Source organism: Triticum aestivum, chromosome 4B (assembly GCF_018294505.1).
Source record: "Triticum aestivum cultivar Chinese Spring chromosome 4B, IWGSC CS RefSeq v2.1, whole genome shotgun sequence".
In the NCBI taxonomy this organism is placed as follows: Eukaryota; Viridiplantae; Streptophyta; class Magnoliopsida; order Poales; family Poaceae; genus Triticum; species Triticum aestivum.
In genome coordinates, this window is record NC_057804.1 from 167,230,816 (window position 1) to 167,240,768 (window position 9,953).

Below are 9,953 nucleotides of genomic sequence, written 5' to 3' on the forward strand. Positions count from 1 at the left end.
TTTTGTCAATGCACCATTTTTTGTGAATTTTTTGGAACATTTATCAACATACAACAGGAGTCGGGTGCACCGGTAGCACCAATTGCACCACATATGCCCCCCCCCCCCCCCCGCACTCCGCACGCACGCATTTTTGGGACCAGAGATTGTACGGGACGGGACGTTCCTGTTGTTTTCATTTCTTTTATGTTCCTTTTTTTCTATTTTGTTGTTTTATTCTTTAAAATAATTTGGAATTTTAAAAAGTTCCTGATTTCAAAAATAGTGAAAGTTTCAAACGAAATGTTATCATAAAATATTCATGTATTATAATAATATTCATGAATTTGGAAAAAATGTTCAAAAAACCCAAAAAATGTTCATAAATGTTTGAAAAATCCCAAATTTTAAAAGTATTTCATACTTTCCAAAAACAATTCTTCATTAAAAAAATGTTCATGAATTAGAAAACATGTTCATGTATTTCAAAAAAAATATTAAAAAATATTCATGAATTTTAAAAGTGATCCCAAAATTCACATAATGTTCGCTGCTTCAAAAAATTCAAATTCGAAAAAATGCTTGCGAATTTGTGAAAGGTATTCATGATTACAAAAATGTCCAGAAATTTGTTGTTCGCAAATTAGAAAATTGTTCATGATTTCAAAAACTGTTCATGAATTCTAGAAATAAATCATGATTTATAAATATGTTCATGATTTCAAAAACTATTGAAGAATTTGAATGATGTTCGCAAAAGGAAATAAATAAATAAAAGCTAAATAAAAGAGGAAAAATATAAACGTACAAAATATATAAAAAAGGGCAAAATGAAAAAAGATAAAAGAAAATTTAGGGGAAAAAGTAGAAAAATCTTTACTTATATATAATAATAAAGTAAATTGGGTTTCTTTCGTCCGTCATGCCATTTTTCAGAAAAGTCCCTCTATTTCAGAGAATTCAACCCGCAGTCCTGTTCTAAGTTAAAACGAATCGTTATTTTCGTATTTTACACAAAAGTCCCTGTCTTTTCTTGAAATCAACCCGTCGTCCGGATTTAAGTCACACCCGAACCGTTATTTTACATTTTCCGACCCCCCCCCCCCCCCCCGATGTTTTAGGTAATTCATCCGCGGATCATATTTAAGTCAAAAAATGCTTTTTAAAATCATTCATATCTTATAAACCGTAACTCCGATTTGAACATGTTATATATGAAATTTGATTAGAAAAATATGTAGAATATGAATATGAGATTATTTTTACCTTTTAAGTATCTTTAAATATTATTTTGGAATATATTTGAGTCAAACCAAATGATTTTCTAAATTATTTGTATCTTTTAAACCGTAACTTTGATTTTAACATATTATATATGAAATTTTATTAGAAAAATGTGTGAAATCTAAATATGATGCTAATTTTACCTGTTAAATATTTTTAAAATATTGTTATGGAAGCAAACTTATAATTTATAGCGCAAGATCCATTTTTTCATATCGGCGGCGATCCGGATTGCAAATAAACACTCCACTATAACCATATACGGAAAAGAAAACATCGATAACTACACGTGCATACCTCTGAAAAATGTCGCAAGGGAAAACAACAGATTTCTCATCGCAAGAGTGAGAGAAAGCGAGCGAGCGAGAGAGAGGGAGAGAGAGAGAGGGGGGGAGGAGAGAGGGAGAGAGAGACGCCTTAGGATTAACCATATTCAACACATGTTTTTTGTTGTTTCGTGTGAACACCGAGGCCATCGCCGGCGAGGGTGAGAAGGAGGATAAGCGGCAACACAAATATGATGTCTCGCAAAAATAAAGAAGATGGACCTATTGTGGTCTTGAGTGATGGTTGTTGAGTTAAGAGTGTGTGTTATGTTTTCTCTCCCGTTGCAACGCACGGGCTCTTTTGCTAGTAAGGATAATAAAGAAAAACCAGAAAAAAACAAAGAAAAAACTGATTCAGTGAAAGTTCTAGAACATTCCCAACCCCTGTGGTAAAAAAACCAGACTGGGCCGGCCCATATGATGCACACTTGCATGAAGGAGGGGGTATGTGGTAGGTCGCATCAAATAACTAGTCGGTCGCTGCTGGGGCGTGGGTGGTGGGAGATGTATCTGGTGCACTAGTGCTTGTGGTGCTATCGTATGCCCGTATCATATTTTCATATATTTGAAATAAAACTGTAAAAAGTATTATCACATTCACCCAACATCGGTCCATGTTGTCGCAAAATTTCAAATAAAAATGGAAAATATTGCTCGAGGTACAAAAACAAAAAATTTGACACTCAATAGTACATAACATAAGTTGGGGTTCAATTTGGCCCATTGTGACATTGATGCCATTTTTTCATTTCTATATCTCATGCACTGTTTGGAATTTTGATATGATATTTTGTGACAACATACATTGATATTGTGCCAATGTGCTAGATTTTTTTCCAGATTTTTTGAAACATTTTAAAATGTGATACGATTTTCGATGCATCGATATCACCACAAGAGACTAGTGCACCAGATGCATTCCCCCGATCGCCAGATTTTGTTTCGAAAATGAGGATGATTCCCGGACTCTACATCAGGGCTATGCATACAATCATTTTATTAATTATCCATGAAGACCTTGCAAAGTAATACATCAATACGTCTGAAGCCACATGCAACATCTATCGCTACTCCTATCAACTTGCTGAAGGGGTGCATATTATCGAGGCCGCCTGCCCAGACCTTACATCAAAGCCCAACATCTAAAATCAGAGACCTCAACCAAGCCGCAATCGCCTGGTCTGGGGCACACACCTGGCCAGCGCACTCCCAGTAGGCATCGCATGCGCACGTTGCAGAGGCCGCCGCTATCGTCTTCCATCGACCTTGCCAGGCTGTCGTTGACGCCACTACGGCGCTAGACAATGCCACCTTCCTACGCGCGTCCATCATCACGCATCCGTCGCCGAGATCATGCAGCGCCACATCGCCGAGACTCCATGTAGTCGATGCGCCGCCCCACCGCCGAACTGTCCACTGGTCCCTCTACCCAATGCACACCTCCAAGAATGACGCCCCCAAGGGGGAGGGGCGTCACAAGAGCGTCGTCGTCATTCGATCGACTGATCTAGGGTTTCCCCCGGAGGTAGCGGATAGAGGTCTGGAGCTTCTTCATGGCGATGCCTTCAAGAAGGGAATGACAAAAGAGTGCCGCCATCGCCGACCTTTGCAACTAACCAAGAGCAAGGTTTTTTGCCCGGATGTGCTCGACGATCCTCCATCTACCATCGTGTGCACCAGACCCCCACTGATCTCCGTTGCCGCACAGCGAGCAGGCCGCACCGGCCAGATCAGATCCAACCGGAGGTCAGGCCACGCATGCAGTCGACCCGTCCACCAGGCCTTCCACCCCACCCCCGCCGATCCGAGGCCACATGGCCGCCGCCGCCGCCAGAAGCAGGGCCGGCCGCCGCGCCGCCAAGACCCGAATGGTCGCGCCTCCTCATGCCAAGGGGCCTCGCACCACCCCCATGTCGCGAGAGAGAGGAAGACCCCGCCACCGCCGTCAGCCACTGGGCTTAGCCCGGCAATGCCCCCTGGTGGTGACAAAGGGAAGGAAGGAGGTAACGCCCCTTGCGGCACCACCCGAGTTGCCCAAGTGGGGATGACACGGGGGTCGGGGTGGGATGGAGAGAGGGCTACGGATCTGCTCTCCGTTGTGGAGGTGGCTGAAGGAAGGAGATCGAGCGGTGGCAGCGGAGCTCTCTCCCGCTGCGGCGAACGATCGGCAGATATTGACCATCCAAAAAAACCGGTCGTTTGTTTGCATGTTAGTGGAGACCACAGGATTCCTTTGTGTGGGCTTAAGAAAATACCCGATGTTGATACTTTGAAGCCACTAGAATAAGAGTAAAGAAAAGACACCTCTATTGTTATGGTATGAATGTAGGCTTAATCAGCTCTTAACATCTTGATATCATTATAACAAGACTTCGAGGAACCGAGAGGAGAAACATAAAAGGGTTACGCGCTACGCGCTTATATATGCAGTGAAGAGCTATAAGGTAAAATCCCAAAATATGTTCAACATAACCCCTTCCAGTCCTCTGCATCCATCGTAAAGCCTGAACATCAAGTACAGTGACGGTGTGCATCACCATCACAAAGCTTGTACTGGTTCTGTAGGAACACAGCTTCTAAGTAGCAAGCCATCATGGAGTTAAGACCAACACTTTCTTAGTGCCCTCATGAAGCTTCCTTCAGACAGATGTCACAGGGGCTAGGGCCATCTTTACACCTTTGACTGTTGAACTGTTCGCCAAAGTGACCCAGAAGAGTTTGCCTGCGACACTCAGTCTGGAAAGAAAGGGCAATTGTTCATAAATTGATTGCTGACAATTTTTCAACCACCTTTGTTACACTTTTAGTTAGCCAGAGATTTTATTTACCTTCAGCTCGCAATACGCCTGCATTTTCTTTGCTTGGTCCATTGCAACCTTGAAGGTTTCACTCTTGAAGTTATCAGCACTCCTCAGCATGCACACGATGCGGCTGAAGTCTTTCTTCTGATATAACACCACACAATGCGCTGGAAGGCCATCTCTTCCAGCCCGCCCAGACTCCTGATAGTAGCTTTCTATCGATTTCGACAGCGTGTTGTGGACAACAAAGCTCTGAGTGGTGTCAGATTGAAAGGTTGCAGTTAGCATACAATGTGCACAGGTATTCAAAATAAAAACATTGACTGAGAATACGTACCACATCAGGCTTGTCAATCCCCATGCCGAAGGCTATTGTAGCACAAATAACTTTGACCTCTCCTCTGTGCCACTTCTCTTGGACGCTGCTTCGCTGACGGGCCGCCAAGCCAGCATGGTAATGCGCACATTTTATCTTGTACTTCTCCCTCAAGAACTTGGCAGTGTCTGCACATTCGTTCTTCGAGAGGCAATACACAATGCCAGACATGTTCATGAAACGCTCTTTCAGGAGCTCACCCAGCTGCATCTGGGGAGTTCTCGTCTTGCCAATCACCATGTATTTGAGGTTGTGTCTGTCAAAGCTCCTCTTAAGTACCAAAGCGTTTGGGATCCTCAAGGTACTGAGGACGTCCTGCAAATTCCATATAAAAATTATAGTTAATAATTAGTGTTCCAAGCTGTAGTGTGGGAACAGGAGGGGAGTGCTTTAGTACCTTACGGACAGCTTCAGTTGCTGTTGCAGTTAGAGCCATGATTGGGACTCTAGGGAAGTGCTGTTTGAGGCATCCTAGGCCTCGGTAATCTGGACGGAAGTCATGTCCCCATTGACTTGGATAGAAATAGAAATCAGCAATATGTCAGGAAAAAAAACTGCTTCTGGAAGAATATGACAAAGGTTTGATTTAAGCGTTACCTTACACAGTGTGCTTCATCAATCACAAACCTTGCTAGCAATCCCTATCAAAAAGTCCAGGTTAGCATATCCTCTCGGGCCAAATAATAGAAGTACTGATCTCAGAAGTACTAGCATTTCAACAACATAATATATACCCTCTGGTGTAAGCCTTTGAGGATCTCCATGAAGGAATAGTTTCCAGCCATTCTTTCAGGTGTGACATACAGAAGTTTGAAAGAAGGTGTGCCATTTCTGCAACGAGATGAGAACTTAAGTTACAAAACAAATGGCAGATCATTTCTTACACTGGAGGGGATATAGGAAAGAAAATCATGTGATAATGTAAACTAGAGATCGAATGAACTACGGAATAGTGTTTACCTAAGCTCTTGGATAACTGCAGATGCCTGTGCTGAAGTTTGCTGAGAATTCAAGAATGCTGCTTGTATCCCAAACTTGAAGGTTAAAGCAACCACCTGATCCTGAATAAGTGACAGCAATGGACACACAACAACGGTAACACCTGGGTGCAATGTTGCAGGGAGCTGCAAAGGTGATAATACAAATGAAGTTTTCATATCTTGCAAAACAAACAAGATTAAAAGAAGAATGCTGAACAAGGCAGAATTTAATGACCTGATAACACAAGCTTTTGCCACCACCTGTTGGCATAAGTATAAAACAGTCTTTATTGTCCAGTGCAGCACTACAAGCTTCATACTGCAGGGGCCTAAAACTTTTGTTGCCAAAGATGACAGCATTGGCCAAATTGATGTCATCTAGAGAAGAAAGCTGCTCATAACTCAAAATTTCTCTCTTCCGAAGACATGCATTTGGCTGTCCCTCTCTATTTGAAGCTGGAGTTGTTGATTCATATCTCTTGGTTCCTTTGGTCACCTTCAAAACATAATTTCGAAACACAAAGAGCAATGCCTATAAGATTAGCAGCAGGATTGGAAAAGCAAAACTCTCTCTACTTTTGTGGAGATAATAATAGCATGTTTACTGTGTCCATATGTGTGCAGGCTCAGTCAACTTATGTTACAGTATTTTCACAAGTACATATCCATCATGTGCACAATAGAAATGGAGATGGAAGAGACCAGTAATGGGAGAAATCAGGAGTTGGCTTACAGTAGATTTTGTTGAGCTTCTTGTCTGAGCTTTAGAGTTTCTTGTTTGTGGCTTCTTCTGGGTACCCACGTTATTATCACGGTGGGTGTTTGTTTCATCAAATATGTCAAAATCTGAATCATCAGAGGAAAAGCTCGATATTTTTAAACCTTTCGGATTATGTTGACTGGAGGAATCTGCCCTTTTGAACAAAGGAGTGTCCAGAACAACTCCTCCTTTTTCATCATTTACACCCTTCCTCATCATTTCATTCAAATTGCCACAAGCTTCAGTCTCTATTGCATTCAGGTCATCCCAGTCATCAGTAAGTTGTGTTGCATCAGCCAATGCAGCAATAAAATCATCGCCACAGTTCTCCACAGTAATGAAATCTTGGCCACCCTCTCCTGTGCCAGAACAATAAATTATCGCCCACACATAGTATCAACCAGCAAGAAGTGAACCCAAAACTACACTGAAGCAAAAGCAAAGCATAATGTCTTAACTATGGGTGGTACAGTTTATCCAAAAGCATCAGAAACCTCAGCACTAGTCACTTGATAATTCAATATAAAATGCTGCCGAAAACTAAACGTCTAAGTCAGCATACAAAGCAGGTTTCACTGAATTATGTTGTGAAGATGGGCAGGAGTACCAAACATATGTTTATTCTGTCGAATGCACGGCAGGACCTTTGCTCATTCTATTAGGAGAAGTGCACCAATTTCTTGTCATGGAGAAAAAACACCCAAATACTGGCCCACTAAAATGGTCAAAACAGAACATATATGTACACTCAAGAAGAAATGATTTGATTCAACACCTTCCATATCGCAAACCTACCTACCCAAATACTCAAAATGACTGCTCATTGTGATCAAAATGCAGTACTGTCAACACATGCGAAACCAATAGAACAGCTAATACATTTTCCATAATTCGTGATAACTGATCCTCTCTCTATCATGAACCAAGTTTTTCATGCGCAAATAACAAGCTGATGTGTTCATAGTGCGGCATTGATCCTAGCCATGGGCGGAGACAGGCCCCAGGCAGCCTGGGCGGCGGCCTGGAGCGTGAGGCCCATCTCGTTCGTTTACTGTAGCAAATACACTGTAGTACAACGAAGGCCGCCTGGGGCGTGAGGCCCTTCTTGTTCGTTGCCGGCCTCTGCCTGCCTGCGGCTTGCCTAGCGTGCGTCGGCAAGGACGAGCCAACCGGCCAGCTCCGTCCTCTTCGCCCGACTTGGACAAACTCTAGGCGCATCCCGCCGGCCAGCTCCGTCCCCTTCGATCCCCTTCTGCAGCATCTGGTTGCGCCGCTGCGTCGCTGCGGGCTGCTGACCTGTCCGGCGAGGCGGCGAGCCAGCGACCCCAGCGAGGCGGCAGGCTGCGCGGCGTCCAGCGAGGCGTCCGCAAGCCCGCAACCCACCCCATCGGCCGCAACCCCGAGCCGCAGCACAGAGCAGACAGCAGAGCAATTGCGCAAAGGTATCTCTAATCGGCTAATCTCTTCCTACTTTCCTAGTTCCTAGCTCTTCCAATTCCAGATCCCAACTTTTGTTTCTAACTTCTAAACTCAGACTGCTATGCTTACAAGATTAGGACTAATCTGGACTAGCTGCACTCGATTCGTACCTACAGAAGATCTGGATATTATTGCTTTTCATAGAATACAAGTACTGAATGTTATAGATGTCCGTATGTTTGCTGTAATGTTCAGTTTGTCACGTTTTTCTGATTAGTATGGTGGCTGCAGCATACAGTTTTTCCAAACTATCTGAAAATGATTCTGGGCTGTCACATGAGTAATTCTTGTTTCTATCAAATTCTACAGGAAGGCAAGATGAGTACAAGAAACAGGACATTGAATTCTTCTGCGATTGAAGATGTAGTCATGGAGGCTCAGATCAACCAATCCTTTGATTTGGTATCAATCTTTTAACTATATCATCTATGTTACATATTGTATTTTGATTTGCCTTGCTTTATTTTTGGTATCAATCTTTTGTATCATCTATATATGCTACATATTATATTTTGATTTGCCTTGCTTTATTAGTTGACCCATCATGGAACAAATGCTGCCACTGAATATCATGTTTGGTTTCTTGTTAGTTATGCAACATAGACCGACTTTTGTATGCCTTGAAACGTAAAAAAAAATTGGGTAATTTTTAGCCCTTAGTTTCTGGGGGCGTCAGTCAATCCTGGCTCCGCCACTATTCCTAGCAGCACAACCAAGAAAACCACCCCCAAAATGAAATGGTCTTAATTGGGCGGGGCGTCTCTCCCCTACAATTCCTACTAAATTTTAACTCCTCGTTTCAATCAAATCAGGAGCTCGTCCCATGAAAACAAAACCAGCCACAGCCAATCCGCCGTTAGAGCTCGGGGGGGGGGGGGGGGGGGGGGGGGGGGGGCAGTGGGCGTAAGGCGGCGGTACCGTAGAGGTGGACGAGGCGGGAGAGGGCGGCTACGGCGAAGTCGCGGTCGAAGCCGTAGTCGACGGCCAGGTCCAGGAGACGCTCCCTCTCCCAGTGAGGCTCCTCCATCTCCGGCTGGCAAGCACGCCTACGCCTCCCGCGGACGCCGGCACGGATCGAAACCCTAATGTCGGTAAGCGGGGACGCGGGAAAGAGCTGGGCGCGCGCCGTCTCCTTCGGCTTAATTTTTGGCAGAAAATAGCAAAAGAGGCCGTGTGTTGCAACGGAAGAGAAAACATAACACACACTCTTAACCCAACAACCATCAGTCAAGACCATAATAGGTCCATCTCTTTTATTTTTGCGAGGCATCATATTTGTGTTGATGCTTATCCTCCTTCTCACCCTCGCCGGCGATGGCCTAGGTGTTCACACAAAACAAAAAAAAACGTGTTTGAATATGTTTAATCCTAAGGCGTCTCTCTCCCCCTCTCTCCCCCCCCCCTCTCTCTCTCGCTTTCTCTCACTCTCGCGATGAGAAATCTGTTGTTTTCCCCTGCGACATTTTTTAAAGGTATGCATGTGTAGTCATCGATGTTTTCTTTTCCCTATATTGTTATAGTGGGGTGTTTATTTGCAATACAGGTCGACGCCGGTATGAAAGGAAAACGGATCTTACGCTATAAATTATAAGTTTGCTCCAAAAACGATATTTTAAAAATATTTAACAGGTAATATTAACATCATATTTTGATTCCACATTTTCTAATAAAATTTCATATATAATATGTTAAAATCGAAGTTACGGTTTAAAAAATACGGATAATTTAGAAAATCATTTGTTTGACTTAAATATATTTCAAAATAATATTTAAAAATACTTAACACATGAAAATAATCTCATATTCATATTCTACATATTTTTCTAATCAAATTTCACATATAACATGTTCAAATCAGAGTTACGGTTTAAAAGATATGGGTGATTTAAAAAAACATTGTTTGACTTAAATATGATCCGCGGATGAATTACCTAAAACATCAGGGGAGGTTTCGAACAATGTAAAATA

At 42.9% G+C, this 9,953-nt stretch overlaps 1 protein-coding gene across 1 annotated transcript; it reads right to left on the reverse strand.

Moving 5' to 3' along the window:
• Positions 1–3,873: 3,873 nt before the first annotated feature.
• LOC123091608 (ATP-dependent DNA helicase Q-like 1) lies at positions 3,874–9,153 on the reverse strand. The gene is made up of 10 exons (XM_044513173.1): positions 8,904–9,153; positions 6,480–6,865; positions 5,982–6,242; positions 5,727–5,890; positions 5,501–5,597; positions 5,364–5,407; positions 5,164–5,278; positions 4,728–5,081; positions 4,418–4,642; positions 3,874–4,325 (listed from the first exon to the last, which is right to left on the reverse strand). Exons 1-10 carry the CDS (start codon positions 9,010–9,012, stop codon positions 4,215–4,217), a joined length of 1,866 nt encoding a protein of 621 aa, XP_044369108.1. The 5' UTR covers positions 9,013–9,153; the 3' UTR covers positions 3,874–4,214.
• Positions 9,154–9,953: the final 800 nt, after the last annotated feature.